The 24,666-nt window shown below is 49.3% G+C and overlaps 1 protein-coding gene across 2 annotated transcripts in view; it reads right to left on the reverse strand.

Annotated features, from left to right (window-relative positions):
- Positions 1–24,666, reverse strand: part of DSCAML1 (DS cell adhesion molecule like 1) — a 366,272-nt gene that overhangs the window by 20,010 nt on the left and 321,596 nt on the right. The window contains exons 16-20 of one of the 2 annotated variants that reach the window (XM_054439952.2): positions 23,164–23,234; positions 18,175–18,415; positions 14,626–14,772; positions 11,926–12,081; positions 2,882–3,021 (exon numbers count right to left, since the gene is read on the reverse strand). In XM_054439952.2, coding sequence (XP_054295927.1) covers positions 2,882–3,021; positions 11,926–12,081; positions 14,626–14,772; positions 18,175–18,415; positions 23,164–23,234 — 755 coding nt within the window. The remainder of the gene's footprint in view (positions 1–2,881; positions 3,022–11,925; positions 12,082–14,625; positions 14,773–18,174; positions 18,416–23,163; positions 23,235–24,666) is intronic. The other variant, XM_054439953.2, reaches the window with a different exon arrangement.

The following is a 24,666-nucleotide window of genomic DNA, read 5'->3' on the forward strand; positions in this document are numbered from 1 at the left end:
GTAACTCCCCTAGAGCGAAAGCCATACACAGTCTTTTCTGAGGATGCCACAGGTACTGGTTCATCCGCTCCCGCCAGCATGTGTGAGCACACACAGTCTGTTATCTGCCTATAACTCCAGGCTCATGCCACGGTTTTGCACTGTCACTGATACACGCGTGTGCCCTCACCCCTAGCACCCTCTCCCAGAGCTCTCTTTCATAAATGAGTTTGTATTGAAATTGTTTGGAATTTGGAATATATTTGTGCAAAGTGATCATGTCACACACAGTGGTTAGGTCCCCATGTGCCCAGGTCCCTCACTAAGTTCAGTTTCCCCCCAACCTTTGACCCCAGTCCCCCTACAGGGCTGATCTGAAGTTCTCATCACATCAGCAGGACTTGTGTGATACTGTCTGATGGGAAAGCACAAGACATGAAGAAGATGGAGGAAGGGTCCCAATGTCTCCAGCAGTAGGAGGAGGGCACGGGGACCAGGAGCTCTGTTCCAGAGCCCAGGAGAGGAGCCTGAAGCCTGAGTTAGTGAGGAGGCGTGGCTCCCGGACACCAACCTTGGAAAGACTTCATTATCAGAGGAGGAAATGACTGCAAAAGTCCAGGCTAGAGAATGACTACCCTCTCCCACCAATTAAGGATCGGAAGCTTGCCCAATATCTGAGGCTATAGAATTGCCAGGCTGCTACTGATTCATTCTTCGAACGTGTATGCCATGACCAGAATGTTCAGGCACAGTGCTCAGCCTCTGGGGACCCAAAGATGAAAAGATGCTGCCCCTGTCCTCGTGGGGGCCTCAGAAACCAGGGTGGGAGACAGATATGTGAACAGTGACTGCCTTCAAATGCATTCAGTGTCTGACGGGAGTGAGGAACATGCCACGGGAGGAATCCATGGGGCAAAGGTGTGGAGGTGTGAAGAGGCACAGTATTGTCCAGAATTGTGAACAGCTTAGTGTCCTGAGAGCCTAGAATGTGTGTGCGTGTGTGGCGGGGTGGGTAGAGTCAGGGGAAGACGGGAAAACAGAGCAGAACACATGGCTGAAAGCATTGCCCAAAACACACCAAGTGTCTGTGCTGATGTGGAGTCACTGGAACTCTTATCCCCTGTGAGTGGGGGTGTGATTGGCATGAGCACCCAACAATGGCAGGCTGTTCTCAGTGAACACTTGCAAACCCTGTGACCTAGCGCTTCCTCTCCTAGGTGCACACCCAACAGACATCCATGCCCATGAGCACCCAGAGACACGTACATGAATGTTCATAGCAGCACCATTTGAAGAGTTCCAAACTGAAAACTGCCCCAAAGCCTTCCATCAATGGATGCTAATGGCCAGCACAATGGATTAAGAATTGTAATGTGTGCACACAAAAACTATACAGAAGAATGAATGAGCTATAACCACACACAACAATGAGAATGAAATTCAGGAATTCAAAATATTGGGTAAAAGAAGCTGGACAAATGGTATGACTCTATTTATACAAAGTACAAAAAGAAGCGGCACTAATCTATGCTATTGAGGTCAGGATGATGGTTACCCGGGAGGAGGGGCAGGCGGGGGCTGGAAGGGGGCACGGGGATTCAGGGTGTCATAATGTCCTGTTCCATGCTCTGCGCGCTGCTGCTTGTGTGGGTTGTGAAAGTTCATGGAGGTGTACAGTGATGACGTGTGTGCACCTTGCTGCATGTGAGGCAGTGGCCGTGAGGATGGAGAGGAGGGGCTGCAGGCAGTGGGCTTCCCCTCTGGTAACAGAACTCTGGCCTCACTGGCGGGGAGCTGGGCCACCTACCACTCAGAGGGTAATTCAGAAAGACCACAGGAAAGCAGAGAGTATAGGAGGAGATGATGACACAATTACTGAGCAATTTCAGGGCAGCTTTCCTGGCAGCCAGAAGCTTATCTGCAGATCTCAGGCCGATGCCCAGTTGTTGATGGAGGGAGGGGCAGGCCTTCTGCTCCTGCTTCTGCTCCTTGCTTCCAGCCCTGGGCACATCTTCCTGACAGTACTCCTGCCCTTCTAGTGTGCTCCCCTCTGCCACCCACCTCCACTAGACTGGAAGCCCCTTGAGGGCAGGTATCTGCGCCTGCTCCCATACCTAGAACAGGCATGCTCTATAGTAGTCACTCAGCAGGACTTTGTGGTTGACTGGCTGGAGACGATGAAAGAGGCAGAGGGAAAAATGCATATGATGGGATATGGGTGCATATCCCACTGCACCCATCCCCATCCTCCCTTCCCTGTCTGTGGGACCCCTCCGAGCATCAGTGGAAGGGCAGGGCTAGCCCCTTGCCCTATGTCTTGTCTGGGGGCTGCCCCCTCTGTTCCCAGGGTTAGGGCAGATATCGCAGCCTCTCAATCTTCTCCTCTCACCTGAGCCCAGGCCCTGGTCGAGAGACGCCTGTGCCTTCTCTCAGCTTTCCCCCGTCTTTCCTCCTCCCTCAGCTTGCTCCATGTGGAGGCGCTCATGCAGGGCAGAGCTCCAACAGCACCTCCAAGCCCAGACCAACCACGTTGAAAGATGATTCATTCCCAGAAGGCACAGACCAGCCTGGGGACCTGCTGGGAGCTTCCTCTGTGAGCCAGAGCAGGAGAGCTGAGGCTGACCTCCCTTCCACCCTGCCTGGTTGGGCATAACCCACCTGACTCAAAGGAGCCCCCAGTGCTTGTGACAATCTTGTGGCCTCTGGAACAGAGGACTGACCTAAGATGGACACTGAGTAAGGCTTCAGCCACTCTGGGTAGCCAGTCCCCATTCTTATCTATGAATCCAGGCAGAAGCTCAGATACAGGCAACCTCAGGGTTTGGCCTGGAAGCCGGCTGATCTACAAGGTCCCTTTTCTTTTCTTCCATCCCCTTCATCTTCTGGCCCTGAACTCACTTACCGGCTGGCCAGACCCGGGGCTGGAACAGAAGATGGTGTACTTGCGGATCACCCCGTTGGGCTTGGTAGGGGGGAGCCAAGACACAACCACACTGCTAGCTGATGAAGGGACAGCTTTGATGCCAGCAGGGGGACCTGGAACTGAGCAGGGAGAAGGCCTGGTCAGTTGAGAGAAAGCAGGAGCACAGCCTTTGGGGAAAATGACAGAGTTGGGAGAGGGAGGCAGATCAATCTGGGAGAGCTTCTTGGAGGTGGCATCCTTGAGCTGTGGTTTAGAGGGGGAGGGTCCATCCAGCATGGGAAACAGGTGGGAGGAGAAAATGATCATTTTGGAATTGTAACAAAGTCTCTGAAATGGAGGCCCTTGGAGTGCCAGCTTCAGAACTGTTTGGCCAGAACCAAGGACTTAGGATAGGCAAAAGAGGAACAGAACCTATGAGGAATTCATCTTGATCCCTCTGACCTTAACCCCTGACCCTCACCCCCTTACTAACTGTAAGCATGTATTTAGGGGGAAAATACCCGGCACCTGTCACTTTCCTTTTTGGCCTGTGAGTTTCTTGAAGCTGGGACCACAACCTGTTTTCTGGCATGAGCCCAGGGCATTGCCCTTGGAGTGCTGGCTGGGCCCTTTCTGGAAGAAAGTCTACCTTAGAAGTCACTAGGAAATCCATCCTAAGTGGATTCCAACTCTTACGGACTCTGATGTCCCCTTGCTCTCCTCTCTGGGCCTGTCTCTCCTAACTGGGACCCCAGGACTCTGCCTGGGAGACTGGAAGCTTCCTGTTCTCAGCTCACACTCCCTATCCTCATCTCTCCATTGTATGGTTGTGTACTTGTTTCCTTTCTAGAAACTTTTATGATCTTTTGAGGACAGTGATAGCATCCTATTAAATTTATTTTACCTCTCTGAGCCTCTGTTTCCTTATCTATACAATGGAAATAAGAACTGTATTAAAAGGTTGTATTGAGAATTAGTGCTAATTAAAGTACTGGGCCGGTGCGGTGGCTCATGCCTGTAATCCCAGCACTTTGGGAGGCCAAGGCGGGCGGATACCCTGAGGTCAGGAGTTTGAGACCAGCCTGGTGAAACCCTGTCTCTATAAAAAATACAAAAATTAGCCAGGCATGGTGGCTGGCGTGTGCTTGTTTTCCCAGCTACTAGGGAGGCTGAGGCAGGAGAATCACTTGAACCCAGGAGGCAGAGGTTGCAGTGAGCTGAGATCATGCCATTGCACTCCAGCCCGGGCAACAGAGCAAGACTCCATCTCAAAAAAAAAAATAAAATAAAATAAAGCACCTAGCACAGTGCCTATTGCATAAGACACTCAATAAATTGTAACAATTATTATTTTTGCATTCTGTCTCTCAACTCTCAGCTGATGGCACCTACCTCAATGTTTTCTTTCCTAGTCAATCATTTGGGGCTAAATAAAATAACTAGATACAGCATCACCATCCTTCTGGAGGCCTGAGTCCAGAACCTGGGAATTGTCCTTGACTCTACCTGTCCTCCCTGCTACACAGCCCTGTGTGTCACTTCTGCTGGATGTCTCTGCAGCTGTGGGGTAAAGGAGTCCATGGATGGCCACTGGGGTAAGTGCACTAACTGGAGTGTTCAAATCTCTATCCTTGCATACTTTTTTCCTAACAGTTATTGAAAGAGGTGTGTCAAAATCTTCCACTGTGGTTGTGAATTTGTCTCTTTCTCCTTGTAATTCATCAGTTTTTGTTTTTATATATTTTTGAGGCGATATTATTGAGTACATTCAAATTTAGAATTGTTTTATTTGCCTAGTAAATTGAGTCTTTTATCAGAACAAAGTGTTCCTCTTTATCTCTACAAATTCTTTTTGCCTTATAGTATGTCTGACACTAATATTCCAGTTTTCTATTAGACAGTTTGAATGATATGTCTTATTTTTTCCGTTCATGTTGAACCTTTCTATACCCTTATGTTTTAGACATCTCCTGTAAACAGTACATATTTGGGTATTGTTTTTCACCTACCATTCTGACAGTCTTTATCTTTTAATTGGAGGATTTAGTTAATTTATCTTTAATGCAATTACTGTTATATTTGGGTTTAAATATACCATCTTATTAAATACTTTCTATTTGTCTCATCTATCCTATCCCCATTTTTCTTTTTCTTTTCTTTTGTGGCTTCTTTAATTAAGTCAAATAAAAAATATTCTATTTTCCTCCCTCTATTAGCTTGACTATTACACAGTCTTTCACACTTTTAGTGGTTCCACAATAGATTACAACATGAATCTTTAGTTTACCAAAGTCTAATATCAATGGGCACTTTTCTTCTCAGACAATGCAATGACCTTAGAGCTTTCATTTACCCTGTCCCAACCTTGCCATTGTTGTGTATTTTATTTCACTTTATTTTTATTTTTTTTGAGACAGACTCTCACTCTGTCGCTCAGGCTGAAGTGCAGTGGTGTGGTCTTGGCTCACTCACTGCAACCTCCGCCTCCTGGGTTCCAGCAATTCTCCTGCCTCAGCCTCCTAAGTAACTGGGACTATGGGTGCCCACCATGATGCCAGGTTAATTTTTGTATTTTTAGTAGAGATGGGGTTTCACCATGTTGGCCAGGCTGGTCTCAAACTCTTGACCTCAAGTGACCCACCGGTCTCAGCCTCCCAAAGTGCTGGGACTACAGGCTTAAGCCACCATGTCCAACCCCATTGTTGTTTATTTTAATTCTGTATACACATCATCATCATCATTGCTGTTTTATGCAGCCAATATTAATTTAGATTTACCCACACATTCAGCATTTAATTGCTCTGCCTTTACTCGTTGCATCGCTGAGCTTCCTCCTACAATCATTTTCCTTCTAGTTAAAGAATATCCTCTGATATTTCTCTAGGGCAGGTATGTTGGTGATACATTCTCTCAGTTTTTATTTGTCTGAAAATGTCTTTATTTCATCTTAATCATGAAGGATAGTTGTGTTAGGTATAATATCATAGGTTGGTAACTGTTTCCCTTACATATTTTATACATATACAAATATATCATTGTCCTTTTTTCTGGTTTCCATTGTCTCTGACAAGTTAGCCACAATCTTATTGCTTCTTCTTTGGAGGTAATCTGTCTTTTCTCCTCTGGTTGCTTTTAAGATCTCTTTCTCTTTTCTTTATCAGCTTTAATATGATATGCTTAGGTGTGGATTTCTTTCTTTCTTTTTTTTTTTTTTTTTTTGAGATAGAGTCTCGCTCTGTCACCTAGCCTAGAGTGCAGTGGTGTGATCTTGGCTCACTGCAACCTCCGCCTCCTGGATTCAAGCAATTCTCTGCCTCAGCCTCCCGAGTAGCTGGGATTACAGGCACCTGCCACCACACCTGGCTAATTTTTTGTATTTTTAGTAGAGATGGGGTTTCACCATGTTGGCCAGGCTGGTCTCAAACTCTTGACCTCAAGTGACCCACCGGTCTCAGCCTCCCAAAGTGCTGGGACTACAGGCTTAAGCCACCATGTCCAACCCCATTGTTGTTTATTTTAATTCTGTATACACATCATCATCATCATTGCTGTTTTATGCAGCCAATATTAATTTAGATTTACCCACACATTCAGCATTTAATTGCTCTGCCTTTACTCGTTGCATCGCTGAGCTTCCTCCTACAATCATTTTCCTTCTAGTTAAAGAATATCCTCTGATATTTCTCTAGGGCAGGTATGTTGGTGATACATTCTCTCAGTTTTTATTTGTCTGAAAATGTCTTTATTTCATCTTAATCATGAAGGATAGTTGTGTTAGGTATAATATCATAGGTTGGTAACTGTTTCCCTTACATATTTTATATATATACAAATATATCATTGTCCTTTTTTCTGGTTTCCATTGTCTCTGACAAGTTAGCCACAATCTTATTGCTTCTTCTTTGGAGGTAATCCGTCTTTTCTCCTCTGGTTGCTTTTAAGATCTCTCTCTTTTTTCTTTATCAGCTTTAATATGATATGCTTAGGTGTGGATTTCTTTCTTTCTTTTTTTTTTTTTTTTTGAGACAGAGTCTCGCTCTGTCACCTAGCCTAGAGTGCAGTGGTGCGATCTTGGCTCACTGCAACCTCCGCCTCCTGGATTCAAGCAATTCTCTGCCTCAGCCTCTCGGGTAGCTGGGATTACAGGCACCTGCCACCACACCTGGCTAATTTTTTGTATTTTTAGTAGAGATGGGGTTTCACCATGTTGGCCAGGCTGGTCTTGAACTCCTGACCTTGTGATCCACCCGCCTCAGCCTCCCAAAGTGCAGATTTCTTTAATGTGTGACAATAGAGTTTGTAGAGCTTTTTGAATTTGCGGCTTGATATCTTTCATCAGTTTTGAAACATTTTCAGACATTTTATCTTTCGCTCCATTCTCTGTCTCTTCTTCTTTGGGATTTCTTCTCACCGCATCCTCTATGTCCTTGATACTTGGAACGTGGTCTGTGGATCATTACCAGCATCACCCGGGAGCACGTTAGAAATGCAAAATCTGAGGTTCCACCTGAGACCTGCCAAATCAGGATCTGAATTTTAACACGATCCCCAAGAGATCTGTATACACACTGAAGTTTAATGTTTCTTACCTGCTCTTTTAATTTTCCCTCTATTTGTCTTTCTGTGCTACATCTGGATATTTTCTTCTGCCTATATTCCAATTCACAACTTATATCTTCAACTGTGTTTAATGTGTTATTAAACCCATCAACTGAGTTCTTAATTTCAAGTATTAGGGTTTTTTTCCCCTAGATTTTCCATTTGATAGTTCCCAATTCTCTGAAGTTTTCAATCTGGTCAAGCATAATTATCTTAAAGTCCATGTTTGATAAAACCCAAGTTTGAAACCTTTGCAGGTCTGTTGCTCTTATTTGTCTTTTTTTCCCTGCTGGCTTTTGTTCATGTTGTCCCATTATTTTTTATTGTATGCCAGACACAGCATTTGCAAAACAGTTTGTAGAAATAATTTGTGGCATCTGCTGATGTTATCTTCCTAAAGAGAGGATTCATGTTTGCTTCTGATAGGCACCTGCAATCTGGGCATGAGCAATCTGGGGTAACCTAAATTCAATTTCCAGTATTGGGATGATTTGAAGGTGAACTGTCTGCTTTTGGTCCACTTTTAAACTTAGAGTGCCGTCCTTCATGGTCTCAACTCTAAGTGAGGGGGATTCACAGACAGACCCCCCACATCCTGGCAGGCCCTGACCTCCAGCTCATGTCTTTCTAGTGCTGTTCAGCTTCTCGGCCACTGCCTCCAGATTCAGCAAATGTCCCTTAGGGAAGGAGTTGTTCCAAATGTCAGGCTCACTTCTGGGGCCTCTATTTTCCCCTGGATCCCGGCCTAATGATTCTTCACTCTCCTGCTAGCTTTATGATGCCTTCAACAGGTGTTCTAAAAAGTAGTTTGTCCATATTTCCTAGCTGTCCTCAGCAAGAAGAGTGAATTTAAGTCACCCAGTCCACCCTTGCTGGAGGTAGAACTCCTCTGATATGTTTCTCTAAACTTGTCACTGCCGTTCATCCTCAGTGCTGCTGCCCTAGTACATAACTTCCTCGTCTCTGCCTCGACAGGTTCTAACCAGTCTCTCTGACACTAGTCCTCATTACCCACCCTTTGCCTGCCATCAACAAGAATTACCTTCCTAAAACATGGATCTAGTCATGCCTCTTCCTCGGTTAAAGGTCTTTAAAGTGGTCTAAAATCCAAGTCGGCTTTGCACGTGGAGGTCATATTGCTAGGTTTGGTATTCACAGGGGGAGGTTGAGGAGTTAGCACTGGAGCTCATGAATTGGGTCCAGTCAAGCCAGCCTGAAACCACACTCAGACTGAGATCTGGACTCAGTAAATAAACCTGAATTTATGTTTGCATTTTGTTCTTTTAAATTTATTTTGCTTTTTTCTAAATTCCTGATATTGTTTTTCCTTTAGAAAAATGCAAAATCCTGAGGGTGGGATCACAGTGTCTTCAGATGAGGATATTTACAAAAGCTCCCACACCAGGGCTGGAATTGGACCACATATCTGTCTGCTTTCCATGCCAACTGAGTAATAACTGTAATAACTTCCACCTATGAATGGGAGAGCCTGGTGGAGCTGGGGTAGCTGTGGAGGACAGGCAGAGTTGACTGTTACCCTCTGCCATTCCCTCCTAGTCCTTGCAATTAGAACCTAACTTTTGCTTAGGTACCTGTGTTCCTCCACACTTCAGAGCTGTCTCTACTGCCTATACTAGAGGGTATGTCGTGCTTGGGGTCAATCGGCCACGATAATTCCATTTCCCGTTTGGTGACTGGCTTAGCAAGAGGCATGTGGCCCCACTCTGGCCAATGGGAAATGAGGATAAGTCTGTTGAGGGATTTTCTGGGAAAGTTACTTTGACTCCCAAGAGAGGCATGCCCACAAGAAGAGACTCCCTCTTCTCACTCTGAACTCTGTCTTGTCTGGTGTGATGCCTAGGGCTGCAGCCATCTTGAAATCATAGCAGGGGCAGCTGATATTCAGAGGATGGCAGAGCAGAAGGCTGGGAACCACTGACTTAACCAACCCTGGAGCTGTCCTACTCAGGACTTCTTGCTATGTGTGATAATAAATGTGCTTATTGCTGAAATCTGTTTTTGCTGACTTTCGCAACAAAAATCTTCCTAACAGACACAAGTAGTCTGATGGAAAGGATAAAGTATATGGAGACAAGAAAGCCTGGATTTGTCCCCTGTTAGTTGAGCAGCATTTGGAAAGTAGCTTTCACTCTGGAGGCCTCAGTTTTCTCCCCTGTAATATGGAAATAATGCCTCCCTCACAGGGCTCTTGGGCAGGTTAAGCCATGTTATGACTGCAGTTCTGGATGAGACCTCATCTGACACTGGGTTCTTTGTGGCCTGGGCGTCCCCTTGGAGGCCCTGATGCCCCTACCTGAAGCAGTCATTTCTTTCTTTCTTTTTTTTTTTTTCTTTTTGAGATGGTGTCTCACTCTGTCACCCAGGCTGGAGTGTAGTGGTATGATGTCGGCTCACTGCAACTTCTGCCTCCCAGGTTCAAGTGATTCTCGTGTTTCAGCCTCCTGAGTAGCTGGGATTACAGGTGCCCACCACCACACCCGGCTAATTTTTGTATTTTTAGTAAAGACGGGGTTTCCCCATGTTGTCCAGGCTGGTCTCGCACTCCTGACCTTAGGTGATCCGCCCGCCTCGGCATCCCAAAGTGCTGGGATTATAGGTGTGAGCCACCGCATCCGGCCTGAAGCAATCATTTCATTGCCAGCACCTTGGTAGCCATAAAGCAACTGCTAATTTGCTAGTACTTGGCATTTTAGATGTAGTACTAATACTTGATGAGGTACCACTCTCCCCATGTTATGAGGAAACTGGGGTTCAGGAAGTCTAAGTGACTTCCCCATGAATGCCAGGCTGGGGGCATGCACTTCCGCTGTATTTACCAGCGCCTCTTCCATGCTGCAGCGCCGCCTCCCGAAGGTGAGGGGCAGTGCTTCTTTGGGCCCGGGCTCCTGCTGTGTATAACCATGAGTGGCTCTGGGGTGGAGGGCTGAAGGCTCCTTGCAGGGAAGGGTGATGCTCCTAGACCTCTGGGTTCCTCACAGGGCCTTGCCTTGATCAGTTAAACAGGTGGAGGTGCTTATAGCTCAGGCCTTGCATCAGAATAGGAAGCAAGAAGAAGGCTGGGGGCCCCAGGGGCTCATTTCTGGAGGCCAAAAGGTGCCTGAGTGTGGCCTTGAGGCCTCAGATGGGACCAGGCTGTAGATGCCATTTCAGCTCAGTCTCCACACTGGAGCAGGTGGCTCTGCCCGGAGCTGTCCCAGGAGGCCTCAATGGGAGGATTAATGACAGGAAAAGTAGGGCAGGCAGGTTGGTAAATATTGAATTGCTCAGAGCTTAAGGGGAGAGGGGGTCTGCTGGAGGTGGAGAGGGAGGGAGAGCCGGGAGATTAAGCTGAGCTGGGAGCTGGTCCAGTCCCCAGGCACTGGGTGACAATGGCAGCTTCTCCCCCACCACTCCCAGCCAAGTCGCTCCTTTTCAACATGTCAAACCCTTCCAGTGCCTTCGGCCAAATTGTTTGGGTAGGATCTAGACTCTGGGTCTCCATATCCCTTGAAAAAACTAAGGATGAGTGGAGAGGAAGCCATCATGCCAAGGATGTCTCCTGCTTCTGTGCCTGCTGTGTGCCAGTCGCTTGTCACACCTCTTCTAGTAATGGGGCACCCAGCCCAGAGCACTCACCTATGAAACAGCTAAGTGATGGAGCTGGGACTGGGAGGGGAAGAAAGTGGCGAGGCTGGAGGCAGAAGCCCAGAGCTGTGTGCCATTCATGCACCGTGCTTCCTGGACGTGGCATTCCATAAGAATGGCGGCCCCTGGGGTAGTGCAGCTCCAGGCCTGGGTGGAAGCCTGGTCCTTCTCCTGGCCTGTTTCCTCCTGGGCTGACTTCATCCCAGCCTCCCCCTTTCCCCTGCCCTAACTGTGTCACTCTGTCCTTGAGTCTGGCCCCCTGTCTCTGGCTTTCTTCCAGTTCTTCCCCATGAGGAAGGGCTTTGAGATCACCCAGCTCCAAATGGAGGCACACCCCCATCCCTGCCTTGACAGTCCAGGGCCGGGACCATGCTGCAGCCTCTGTGGGGTGACCATGAAGTCCCTAACCCGTGATGTACTGAGCGATGCTCCTGCTTCCCCTAGCCCCAACGTCTGTATCCAGAGGAAAGCAGGCTGAATCTTGCAGGGGAGCAGATGCCACAGAAAGAATGCCCATAGTGTGGGAGGAGAGGGTTTTTCCGGCCTCTGACTCAATGCTGCAGAGAGCAGGTGTGTGGGGGGGGGGGTGCGGGGGGAGGTGCAGGGAGGTTCACAGTTGCTTATCTGCTCATGCATGAATCCTAGAGCATTTCCCTCAAGAGTCCTCAAGGCTACTCTCCAACGGTTTGAAGGCCAGGAGAAAGGACAGTACCCTGCTCTCACCCTGCCTCCTGGGGTGGGGCTGGGGGTTAGCAGTGGGTGGCAGGGCCAGCCTGTCCCAAGGAGAGGCCTGGACTCACCGTCCTCCTTGGTCTGGATGTAGAGCACACTGCTGCGCACGCCGTCCCCAGCCTGGGTGTAGGCCAGCACCTGGACGCTGTAGTTGGTGAACTTCTCCATGCCCCGCAGCTCCACCCGCTCCCGCGTGGTGGTGATGTTCTGCATCTCGCCCCACTCTGCCAGAGACCAGCAAACTCTGAGGGCCCAGCTCCGTCAGGCTGTGGCCCCTGCTGCTACCCCTGCTGCCTGGGCTCTTCCCACATCTACTGCACAGGCTCAGCCCTCAACTCCATGGTGGCAAGGACTAGAGGGTCTTTCACCTCAAGGTACCCAGGAGCAGATGCGGGCCACTGCCCCCAGGCCACATCTCTCTAAGGGGCCAGTGAGGGCGAGCCACAGATGCTGGCCTGGGCCCAGCCTCAGTTGACCTTGCACCAACTTCACCTTGACACGCTCTTTAAAACGCCTCTCTCTCTCCATCTCTCCAGGCAACATTTCTCCCTCCCGCTACCCAACTCCCTTCCCATGGGAGAGCCCAGAGTGGCTTGGACCTGGATGGAGGAGGTCCCGTGCAGGAGGCACAGCTCAGCAGCCACTCTTCCTACTGGCCAGCCCGCCTTGGGCCGCCAGACCTCCCTGGGCAGTTATCGACCTGGGGATGATGTGTGACAGGCTGAGGCTGCCTCCCCTACCTCTGACCACTCCTGGGCCAGTGCCCTGGACTCCCAGTTGGGGTAAGGGGTTGAGTGACTCATCTGCCTTCTCCCCACTGTTGGAGACACCCAGCCATTCCCTGCACAGAAAGCCTGGGTGAGTCTGGTGGAGCCGATAGCCTCAGCCAGGAAGGGCTGGGACACTCCTGAGGCTCAGGGAGGACCCAACATCCCGGCCCCGCAAGGACCTTCTCATAGACTCTAAAGAGGAGCTTAGGGAGAAGGTCCCATGGGGGCCAGAGTTGTAAGAGGAGGAAAAGGGACAGACTCTGGAGCCTCCCACTAGGACTGCTGGGCTTTCAGAAAGACAGGTCCAGCAACGGGCTGAGGACCAGCCTCGTAGACATGAGTTCCTGGAGACCCCCCTCCCAGCACCTCGCGGATGGTCCAGGGCAAGTAAAAGGCCAAGGCAGAGGGCCTGGCCAGGGAAAGCAGCAGCTGTTGGGATCCAGAGGGCGAGAAGGCTGTGCCCAGCGTGAGGAGACTCCAGGTCAGTGCAGGAGGACCCTCAGAGGCTGGAGCAGCAGGGCCTTCCTCTCCTGGAGTCAGAAACCAGGCTGGCCTGTCCAGGACTGGAGCCAGAGAAAAGGCAGGAAGAGGGCAGCGTGGTCAAGAGTCCAGCTTGTCTTTGGGGATTACTGAGGCCAATACATTCCTTAGGGGCTAAGCTGGAGAAGCCCACAGGCTTGGAAAAGAGGCGGCAAGTTCTGGAAAACAGGGAACCACCCTTTACTTGGTTCCACACAAATATGAATGTAGTGAGGTCACATTGTGAGCAGCGTGGCCTGACACTGCACAGCAAAAGAATTGGGGAGAACTTCAGAGAGCTCCACCTGAGCTAGAGCCCTCTGCTTTTTGTGGGAGAGAGTGGAAGTGGTCGTGGGGAAAGACACTTCCTACTGGCAGTGTGTCTGGGCAGAGCAGAATCTGGATGGGAGAGGGGACCGTAGTAGGGCTGGACAGATGACTGTGAGCTGGATTCCAAGGTCCTCCAGGAAAGAAGAGAGGGCCCAGGGAGCTGGGAGGCAGAAAGTGCAGGAGCTGGGTGGGGGACAATCCCATTTTAGTCCTTTGTGTGGTCTATTGAGATGACTAAGGCCTTTAATGGAGCATTTCCATAGTTTGGGACGCCTGTCCTCTGACCTGTGTGAGCTACAAGCCTCCAGGTCACGTGAAGGTCTGTGTACACCAGTGGGCAGGAGCTTGGTGTGCCTGCGGGAAGCTACTCAAACCTGTTTGCACATTTCAGGGCGAGGAACACATTCAAAAGTTTGGGCCATCTTACTGGTTTCTCTCCATTTGCCATTCCTACCCCCTGCTCCACTGTGCGTACCTCTCTGCCTTTCTCTGGATCCCGGGCGGCTTGTCTGCACAGAAAACACGCCTTGCTGCGTGCCTGGCTCCAGCTGGGTTTGGCCAAGGGAGGCTCTCCCTGGGTTCTGGTAGCCCTGCTTCCTCCCTTTCCCCCTTGGCCTTAGGCGCTGATGGCTTCCTGCTGATGCTGGTCCCAGGTGCCCACCTCTCTCCTCAGTCCCTTCATTAAACTCTTTGATCGCCCCATTTGAGTGTACCGACTATTCCCCACCGGTCCCTGACTCACACAGCCATAAAGGCCTAATATCAACATGTGAAACTAGAAAAGCCAGTCTGCCCCTATCATGCCCCCAACACTTCCCCAAACACACACTGTTGTCTGGGAGTAGCTGGGTGTCTCCTTCCCACCCCTCACCAGAGATGCCACCCTGTGTACCACCCCCCAACCTTGCTCCTGGCTCTGACCCCAGTTGAACACAGAGGTGTTCAAGTGAATCCCGAGCCCCTTCCTCACTATCCCCCGGCCCCTATAGCCGTTATCGCCCCTTGTGGTCTCCCCGTGTGGAGAAGAGGGGGCTGCACTTCCTCTTGCCGTGCCGTGGGAGGATGCTCAGCTCTAACTACGCCTGGAAGCAGACTCCACTGACCCTGCGCCTCTCCCCGAGTCCCAGCCATCAGTCCCAGCAGACTCACCCCCATCAACGTAGAGGGACCAGAAGATGACCCGATAGCCTTTGAGGACGCCATTGAGGGTGCTGCGCGGGGGCTCTGACCAGGAGATGACGGCCACGTCAGAAGTGATGGACAGGGCCCGGACGTTCTCAGGGGGCTGGCTGGGCACTGCAGGGGGAGAACCAAGGGTCCAGTCAGTCGTGGATGTGAGTGACAGTACAGCAATTGTGTCCCAGGCTGGGTCCCGCGGTCCAACCAGAGGAGCGTCCAGTTAGACAAGTGGGGGGACCTCCTGACTCGAGGGTCCTGATTGTTGGGGCAGGGAGGCCGGGAAGTGAACCGAGTTTCCTTTCCTGGAGATTGGGGCAGGGAGAAATCTTTACAGACTTGGTTCCTTGCTCTCCGGGTAGCACATTGCTGGTTGTGGTTAAATCCGGGGGAAGAAGGTGATGAACTCTGGGCACAAGCCCCTGGGAATTCCCCAGCGGGCCACCACAGCCCAGGCAAATCCTGCTGTGATGAACGTGACAGACCTGGAAGGCCACCAAGCCAGCCCTGGAGGTATCTGCAATGCATCACCTCATCTGATGGCTGCCAGCCCCTCTGTGTCGTCTGACCAGGGGTCTGGGCCAAGGCCTGGTTCTAGGGACTCCTGTGTCCTTGTTCCAAGCTGAAGGGAAGGCAAAGAAGGGAAAAGGACTTCAGCTAACCCTGGTGGAGGAGAGGAGCTTCTACCCGGACCTTGGGACCTCTGGGACCATTAAACCTTCGCTCGTGCCCTTGTACTCGAACACACCAAAAGGCTTGGTGTGATGGGAAAACACCCTCTGAGACCAGCTTAGGTGCTTCTCCCGCCAGTCACACTCTCCCTCTGAGAGCCACCTTTGAGTTTAAGCTGAGGTTCACCCTGGGGCGCGGTGCAGCCTGCCCCTCCTGAGACGACAGGCCTCCAAAACCCCACGCCCCGGGATCCACATCAGCTTGGGGGAACTCTGGTGGCACTTCCTGCTGGCATCCGAGGGCCAGGGACAAAGCGCAAGACGGAGTCTGCTTTGCTCCGAGTGGGAAAAAGGAGGCACAGGCTGGCTGGAAGGTAATTAGATCCCGTTGCCCCACAAGAGGCAACTCTAATTTTTATGAGCATTTAAATGATAATACATCATCCTAACGATCCTCTTTGAGAATGATTATTGTTTCATATTACTTAGGTGTAAAAATATAAGCACCATGTAATTAGGGACCCAGTGTAATAAACTAATACAGATCGCCTGTTCGAACAAAATGAAGGTAATATAATTATGGAAAAGACACTATTGCTAAAGCAGGGGCCCTTGAATACCCCAGGAGGAGTGCTAATATTGCCAGGAAACGATCAGGATCTGACAGGCTAACGAGGGCCTTAATTAAGTATGAAAAACTGCTGAGCAAATGCTGCTAGAAACTTTCTTCTCCCCTCTCCTCCTTTGTTTTGAAAATGACTCCATAGCCCATGCTGATCTCTCCCTGTTGGAAATTCCAGGGGCCCCCCACGAGGCAAGGGAGGTGGTGTCTGGACAGAGGCCAGAGGTGGGCCTGGTGTGGCCCAGGTGGTGCATGGGAGCTTAGCGTTAGGTGGGGCAGGCTGGCCTTGGCTCGGGACGACTGTTCCCTGGACACACCTTCCTAAAGCCTCCTGTATCCGCATCACTTGTTCGTGCATCCAGCCTTGCTCCCAAGCAAAAGGGAGGCACAAGGTGAAGCAGGAAGGGTATGGATTCAGAGATTTTAATCCAGACTCTGTTGTTTTCTGGATAGATGGTTCTGGATGGGTTAATCTCCTTGAGCCTTGGCCTCTCTTTGTAGATAATGGTGCGACTCTTGGTGCTATGATTCCCAAAGGTGCTCCCTGGACAGGCAGCATTACCTGGGAACTTATTAGAAATAATACATCCTTTTTTTTTTTTTTTTTTTTTTTTTTTTTTTTAGAGATGGGGTCTTGCTGTAATGCCCAGGCTGGACACCTGGCTTAGAAATGAACATTCTTGGCCCCCACCTCAGACCTGCTGAAGCAGAAGCTCTGGGGGGTGGAGCCCAGCAGCCTGCATTTCCCAGACCTCCAGGAGGTCTGCTTTGTGCTCAGGGCTGAGAACCATGTGTTAGGGCACTGCTCAAATGAACATTCCTGGCACTAAGAGGAGACAAGCTGATCTTCTTCAACCCAGCCAGGCCCGAGGCCAGCATCTCAGGGTGGGACGGATGGAGAGGGATAGTGAGGGCCATGGGCTGAGGGCTTGGTTGTGGTGTGGCTCTCCTCCCTCCCCCTGGACTTCTCTGCCATGTGCCTCTTTCCTTCTTTCAGTTCTCCCCTCTTCTCAGGTGCTCAGTGCTCTGGGGCTATTGAAGTTGGCCCCATCTTAAAGCCCAGCTTTTGCCCCAGAATCAAGAAATGAGAATCTCTGGGGTTGAAGCCTGGCATCAGTATTTTGAAAGTTCCCCAGATAATGCCAACTGGTGGCCAGCGATAGGAACCATTGGTATGAGCGAATCTACTTTCAAGTGTTTCTGACCTAATGTGTCCCCCATCCCCAGGGTGCTGCATTTTCAGAGAGGATGAGCTAGGAGGAGGGCATCGCTTCCTCTAAGGGAATGGCTCTCTGGTGGTGAAATGCTTGGTCTCCTGATGGGAATGGGGAAATGGCATTCTGCCCTCCGGACTATTGGTTTTGCTCTGTTGGGGCAGGGTGGGCAGGCTCTGACTCAGGGGGGCTTTAGTCTCAGACCCTAGTTTTGGGTTGGGGCATCAAGAAGGAAGCTTGGAAGAATGCTCTGCTTCTTCTTTATTCTGCTCTTTAGGGGACAGAGGTCAGCCTGGCCCCTTCTCTGGGAGCATCAAGGGCCATGTCCCTTTTCTCAACCTGGTGCAGGTTCAGGGACCAGCTGGCATCTTCTCTGTGCTTGGAGAGCAGGCATGTTCCTGTTTCCTCCTAACCCTCTCCTCCTGGACAGACTAGGCCCTTTGATGTGCTAATCAGAGTGTGGGGTTCTCTCCAGCCATGGAAGAATCAAGACTTAAAAAGCTGGGCTCTAAATCCTCTGCCACATGCACGTTAGGATTTCTTAACTCCTCAGCCTCATCTCAGGTAGATGGTGGACAGGTTCCAGACTAGAACACAAAGGCAATTTGGCTCCTGCCCTTTTTCCAAGAAATTGTAAAGGAGAAGAACTAGGACCCAGGTGTAGAGGGAAGAGAGAGGGGTTAGGGCACCAGAAGAAGGAGGAAGGCCAAGGGAGAAGCAGGGATGGGGAGACAGGTGGACAGACAAGTGCTCAGACAGGCCAACAGGTCAACAGAGACCGGATGAGCAGAGCATCGGCCAAAAGGAAGGAGAAACCCGATATGCTGAATGGCCCATTTATCTCTCGAGGAGCTAATGGACAAGAGGAGATGGCGGGGATGCAGGGAGCCTGCATGGACCACAGGACCAAGATGGGGCCCAGGGGCAAACGGAGGGACCCACAAGCCCTCTCTGGCAGCCCTGGCTCTGCCCATGGCGGGAATCTGTGCCCACTCCCCTCTGCTGGGGCCCTCACCATCCTCCAGAGTGGTGGCATTGATCTCGCTGGATGAGGGCCCCGTGCCAGCCCGATTGAAGGCCTGGACCACCACCCCATACTGGGCGAACTTCTTGAGGTTGTCCAGGGTGTAGACCTCGCTGTCCCCCGTGGCCTTCATCTCCACGATGCTGTACTGCCCGTTGCTGCCGGGGCTGTTCTCTCTGTAGCCAATCTGGTAGCCCCGGATGACACCGTTCTGCAGCTCCTTCTTGGGTGCCTGTGAGCATGGGGAAGGGGTGGGGACAAAGAAATGGTGACACACTGAGATGATGCTCTTAAAACCAAAGTCAGATCATGTCACTCCTCTGCCCCAGCCCATCAAAGGCTCCCGTCTCACTCAGAATGAAAGCCAAAGTCCTTACAATGGCTACACTGCCCTGTGTGACCTGACCTCCCATTACCTCTCAGATCCTCTCCTGTGCCCCTTGCTTCCTGCGCCCCAGCACTCTGGCCTCTTTGGCCACATCCCCATCTCAGGGGAAACACTCCTCCCCTCTGCCGCGTCCTTGCCGAAATGCCTCTTCTGAATGAGGCCTTCCTTAACTCCTTATGTAAGACAGCTCCCTGCCTCTCTCTGGCACTCCTTATTTTTCTTCCCGGTTTATTTTCCTCCACAGCACTTAGCATCATCTGACAGTCTATGAATTTCACTTATGCATTAGTGAAATTTGCCTGTCTGCCTGCGTTAGAATGGAAGAACTGTGAGGACGCTTTGTTACTGTCGCACTCTCCATGTCTAGAATGGTGCCTGGCATACTATGGGCCCTCAATACATATTGAAGGAACGAATGAATGAATGAATGAATGAATGAATGAATAGGGATATCATTTGGCATGGGTTCAGGGGCCTGGGGAAAATAGAACAACAGACAAAAAGTATTCAGATGGAGAGGGAGGTGAGCAATTAGTTTGAATAAAAAAGAGTCCCAAGATACCACTTCACATCCATTAGGACGGCTCTTACAACAATAATGGAAAATAAGTGGTAGTGAGGATGGAGAAATGGGAACACTGTACATTGCTGGTGGGAATGGAAAGAGGTGCCGCTACCATGGAAAAGAGTTTGGCAGTTCCTCAAAAAGCTAAACATAGAATTACCATACCATCCAGCAATTCCATTGCTAGGGTTTATGCCCAAAATAATTGAAAACAGGGATTCAGAGAGGTACTTGTACACTCATGTTCAAAGCAGCATTATTCAGAATAGCCAGAAGGTGGAAGCAACTCAAGTGTTCACCAGGAGATGAGTGGAGAAGCAGAGTATGATAGTGCAATACAATGGGATAGTATGCAGCCATGAAAGGGAGAAAACACTGACATCTGTCACAACGCGGATGAACCTTGAAGACACTGCACTAAGAGAAATAGGCCAGACACAAAAGGACAAAAGCTATTGTCCGGTTCCACTTAGGAGGTACTTAGAATAGTCAAAATCAGAGAGAAGAAAATAGAGAGGCCGGGTGTGGTGGCTCATGCCTGTAATCTCAGCACTTTGGGAGGCTGAGGTGGGTGGATCAGTTGAGTCAGGAGTTCGAGACCAGTCTGGCCAACATGGTGAAACCCCATCTCTACTAAAAATACAAAAAATTAGCTGGGTGTGGTAGCACACGCCTGTAGTTCCAGCTACTCAGGAGGCTGAGGCAGGAGAATCGCTTGAACCCAGGAGGCGGAGGTTGGAGTGAGCCAAGATCGGCAGAGTGAGACTCTGTCTCAACAAAAGCGGGGTGGAATAGAGCTTTCATGGGGAGCTCATGGTTCATGGGTACAGAATTTCAGTTTGAGAGGATGAAAAAGTTCTGGAAGTGCTAGTGCTGATGGTTGTACAACATTGTGAATGTGCTTACTGCTGTTGAGCTGAACACTTAAACATGGTTCAAATGGTAAATGTTAAGCTATATGTATTTCATTAAAACTAAAGAAAAAAAGATCCCTGACTTTCACCTGGGTACAGCCCCTCTGGGAACGCTAAGGCTGCATTGCCCCAGACACCATGGCCAGGGATTGGGGAATGGTGAAGGGTGAGGCCCGAATGAGCCCTGGATGGAGGCACAGAGACGGCAAGGACTTGGAGGTTAGAAGGGGGCTGGTGGGAATGAAGACTGAGCCCAGTCAGCCAGGCGAATGGAGAAACTCCACTGGCATCGGTCTGGGGCTGGAAAACACTCTCACCCCAGGCTCGAACCCTGATACACGCCCAGCCAGGTGCGCGCACGCATGTGCGTGCACACACCCCCCTCCGTCACCAATATATCCATTCACACCCAGAACCAGGAACACATATCCAGACCCATCAAAGCAAACATCTTAATCCACACTCCCACTCCTGACCAGATACATTTAGATCCACAAATAGAAACTGGCTCCTTTAATGCCCGGGCCTGCCCATCTATAAATTGAGACAGAACACCCACCCCAGCACATTTAAAAACAGCTTGAATCGGGGTTTTAAAGACAATGAAGTTAATTTAAAAGCCCACCTTTTATTGTACTAAAAAATAGTAAGATAAAAACAATTAAGTTAGTAAAACAGCCCTACTGGTTTTTTTTTTCTAGTCAATGAATGTTTTAAATGAACTGCATTTTTAAGCTCACTGTTAAGTCAATAAAATGAAGTTTTTAATTTAACATAATTGTTTTGAACTCACTAAATAGGTGTGTGTCTGTGTGTGTGTGTTTAATTGACTTGACTCTTTGTTGCTCCTTGAATGTTTCTCTCTGCACTTGGGCAGTCCTGCTTGCTGGTCTGTAAGTGGACACATTTTTATATTTGGGTCTTGTATCTACACACGTATGTCTGTGCACACACACACAGAGACATCAATTATAGATAGAAATGTATCTTCAAGAGCCTGAGACCTTCCTCTTCACATCGACCCCCATTCTCACGCTTCATGTACGTATATCTATACTGACACACATTGAACATCATTATACTATGCCACAGATTGCCTACATGCCCAGAGCTATGTACACCATGATATATACCTGCACACGTGACCACATCCACATATACTGACAGGACTCAGACAGGCATGCAGGCACACCCCAATCCATCCATCCAGATAGATTCACATATTTATACAAATCTTCACAGATCCTTCCTGCCTCCTTCCTCTCTCTTTTTTTTCTCTCCTTCTCTGTCTCTTCTCTCTTTCTCCTCCTCTGTCCCCCGCCTCTCCAAACAGCCACAGTCAGGATTTAAATCAATCTTAACAATATTTCTGTGAAGCATTAAGAAATCAATAGGGCTGATTGCAAATTTATGTCATAAAGCAGGGGCGATCCATCTCGTGGGAAGGGTCTTAAAATGAAGTGACTTATCTTCAAGTGAATCTTTATTTTTCATTAATCTGTTTCTCAATGTTAAAAAAAAAATCCCCTGAGTAGTCAGCCCAAAATTTATTGACCAGCTGGTTCATTCTGAAGTTCTAACTTTCTAATCAATTTTATTTTTCATTATGAGACTTTGGAGAAATAAATCTGATTCTAAATTTTTATCGACCTGTGGGTCAGAGCTTTGTAGCCCAATGTTTCAGTATTTTACATATTTATTCATCCCTGCCCCCACCTCCTGGCTGCCTTGGAGTGCTTCTAGGATACAGGTCCACAGCCAGGACGCAGCCAAGAGTTTGGGATTGGATGCCCGGCCTCACCCCACTTTCTGAGGAGAGCCCTGGAACCCAGATCTGAATCTGGAGAGGAACCCTGGCTCCAGGTATCCACTAGGTGGGCTGCCCCCAGGAACGACCAACTGCCCAGCCCTACCTCGCTTTCCTCTTGGTCATGCCTCTGGGAGGGAAGGAACCAGGCTGCTGCTACGTGTGTGAATGTGAGTGTGCGTGCACATGGTCTTAGGAAAAATATCACTAGGTCCTTCTGAATCTCTCTCATTCTCAAGTCTACCTTTCTAAAGAGCCCAGAAGAAGGACTCAAGCACCTGGGCTTTTCTTATCAAGAGGACAGTCAGAAAGTCACTGTGGACAATTGGTCACTGATGAAGACAGCCCCCGAGCCCCACTGTTGAGATGGGAAAGCTCCAGGAAGAACACAGAAGGCCCTGAGAATGCTCTCTGATCCAGAGCCCTGTGCAGTGGCTGTGGAAGGAAGACTGGCTGGGGCTGCAGACTCTGTGTTGCAGTCTGAGCTCTGTCTCTGCTAGTCAGGCCACCTCACATCTTGTCTCCATGGCCTCCTCTGGTGGAAGGGGATAAAAGTGCCTTCTCTGGCTGCTCCCCAGGAATGAGGAGAGGGTCAGATAAGTTGGTAAAGAGAAAGCACTTGGAGACTGGAGGATGCAGTGAGACAGGAAGCCCCTGGATTGCCAGCCCTTCTATGCCCATGGAGGGGTTTGGTGGTAGGGCCAGAAGATGCCCAGGGAAGCATTTCTGAGTCCTGCTCAACGTCATTCTGTTCTGTTTCCCTGCCTAGCTGTGGAATCTCCCTTAAGATTTTCCTTAAGTGACAGATGCTTCAGTCACCCCCTATATTTTACAGGTCTTTGCCCTTAGAAATGGCTATAGCACATAGTGGTCTCTTTTCTCTACAGTTTCTCCACCTTCAGAGGTAGGGAGGGCAGTTGTTTTCATGCTGATGTTAGAGAGGAGGAACTTGGCACAAAATCAAATCTACTTCCAACCTTATTACAACATGTGGGGTTTGGAGGATGGGCCAGCACCGCTGAGGAACCATCTTCCTTCCTTGGCACTGCAAGTTTTTCATTCCACCCCAGGCAGAGCCTCCATCAGAGAACCAGGGAGGACAGAGAAGTGGGGATTATTGTGCTGGGTGGACCTGCCTTTGCCTCCCTCTCCTTCCACCTCTCAAATCTCACTAGGTTTAGTGACAAAACAGACATGGGCATCATATAAGACGAGAGACTAGCAAGCCTGCTGGGAGCTTCCGTCCTGGATTGAGGAGAGAGGAGGCAAGCAGACATTCCAGGGGAGATGCCTTAGACACACTTACCTTCCAGGTCACCTGGATGCTCTGTGAGGTCACTGGCTGCAAGGTAACATCCATGGGGGGCCCATCGGGAGCTGAGCAGGGTAGTGGGGAGGAGAAACATTACAAGTCAAGACTTGGAAGAGGAAGGGGTTCTATGTTCCCACTCCCACCCTCCTGAGCTGGAGGGCTCCTGGGGAAAAGACTAAGCTCAGATGCAGATAGCAGAGAACCTTTGTTTGAGTTCCTCTGAAAGTATCATAGGGTTTCAATTTCCTCTTCATTCTCCATAGTTTGCTGAAAACATAGCAAACAATGATAATAAGATACTACTGTACATCCAGTAGGATGGCAAACGTTTTTAAAAGTTGAAGAGTATGAAGTGTCTACTTCATACAAAAATGTCTAGGCCGGGCGCGGTGGCTCACTCCTGTAATCCCAGCACTTTGGGAGGCCGAGGTGGGCGGATCACGAGGTCAGGAGATCAAGACCATCCTGGCTAACACAGTGAAACCCCGTCTCTACTAAAAATACAAAAAATTAGCCGGGCAAAGTGGCGGGCGCCTGTAGTCCCAGCTGCTCGGGAGGCTGAGGCAGGAGAATGGCATGAAACCGGGGGGCGGAGCCTGAACTCTTATCCTCTGATCATGGGAGAGAAAATTGGCACAACGCTTCAGAAAACATTCTAGCATTTTTTGTTAAAGGTAGAAGTATTTGCCTGTTTGATGACTCTGTAATTCTACAACTGCTTATATCCCCTAGAGAAACTCATGAACTGGTACACTAGCATACAAGAATGCTTATAGCAGTATTTTTGTAATAGCTCCAAGCTACAAACAATCTAAATGTCCATCTACAGTAGATGGACAAATCCACTGTGGTATAGTCATATAATTGAATACTATACAGCACTGAAAAAGCATAAATGATATAGCTATGCTAATGACATGAATGAAGCTTGCAAAAGTAATATTGATTAAAACAAGCAAGACACGGAAGAATATATGAAGTATGATGTCATGAATATATTCTACTGGAAAATAGGGAAAACTAAATTATACATTTTATTGCATATACATTGTGGTGACAGTACAAAAAAGAAAAGAATGAAAATTAGTATCACAAAAATCAGGATATTGATTACTTCAAGGGGAGGGGTGGTGTTATGACCAGAAAGGGGTACATGGGGGACTTCTGCCATGCTGGCTAATTGATGATGAGTGTTGGTTATACTCATTGTTTACCTTATGCTTGTTTATAAAACTGCACATATATGTCATGTGTATTTTTCTGCATTTTTTTTTTTTTGAGATGGAGTCTTCCTCTGTCACCCAGGCTGGAGTGCAGTGGTGCGATCTTGGCTCACAGCAGGCTCTGCCTCCCAGGTTCAAGCGATTCTCCTGCCTCAGCCTCCTGATTAGCTGGAACTACAGGCATGCGCCACCACACCCGGCTAATTTTTGTATTTTTAGTAGAGACAGGGTTTCACCAAGTGGGCCAGGCTGGTCTCGTACTCCTGACCTCAGG

The sequence above is a fragment of the Pongo pygmaeus genome, chromosome 9 (genome assembly GCF_028885625.2).
Source record: "Pongo pygmaeus isolate AG05252 chromosome 9, NHGRI_mPonPyg2-v2.0_pri, whole genome shotgun sequence".
Classification (NCBI taxonomy): domain Eukaryota; kingdom Metazoa; phylum Chordata; class Mammalia; order Primates; family Hominidae; genus Pongo; species Pongo pygmaeus.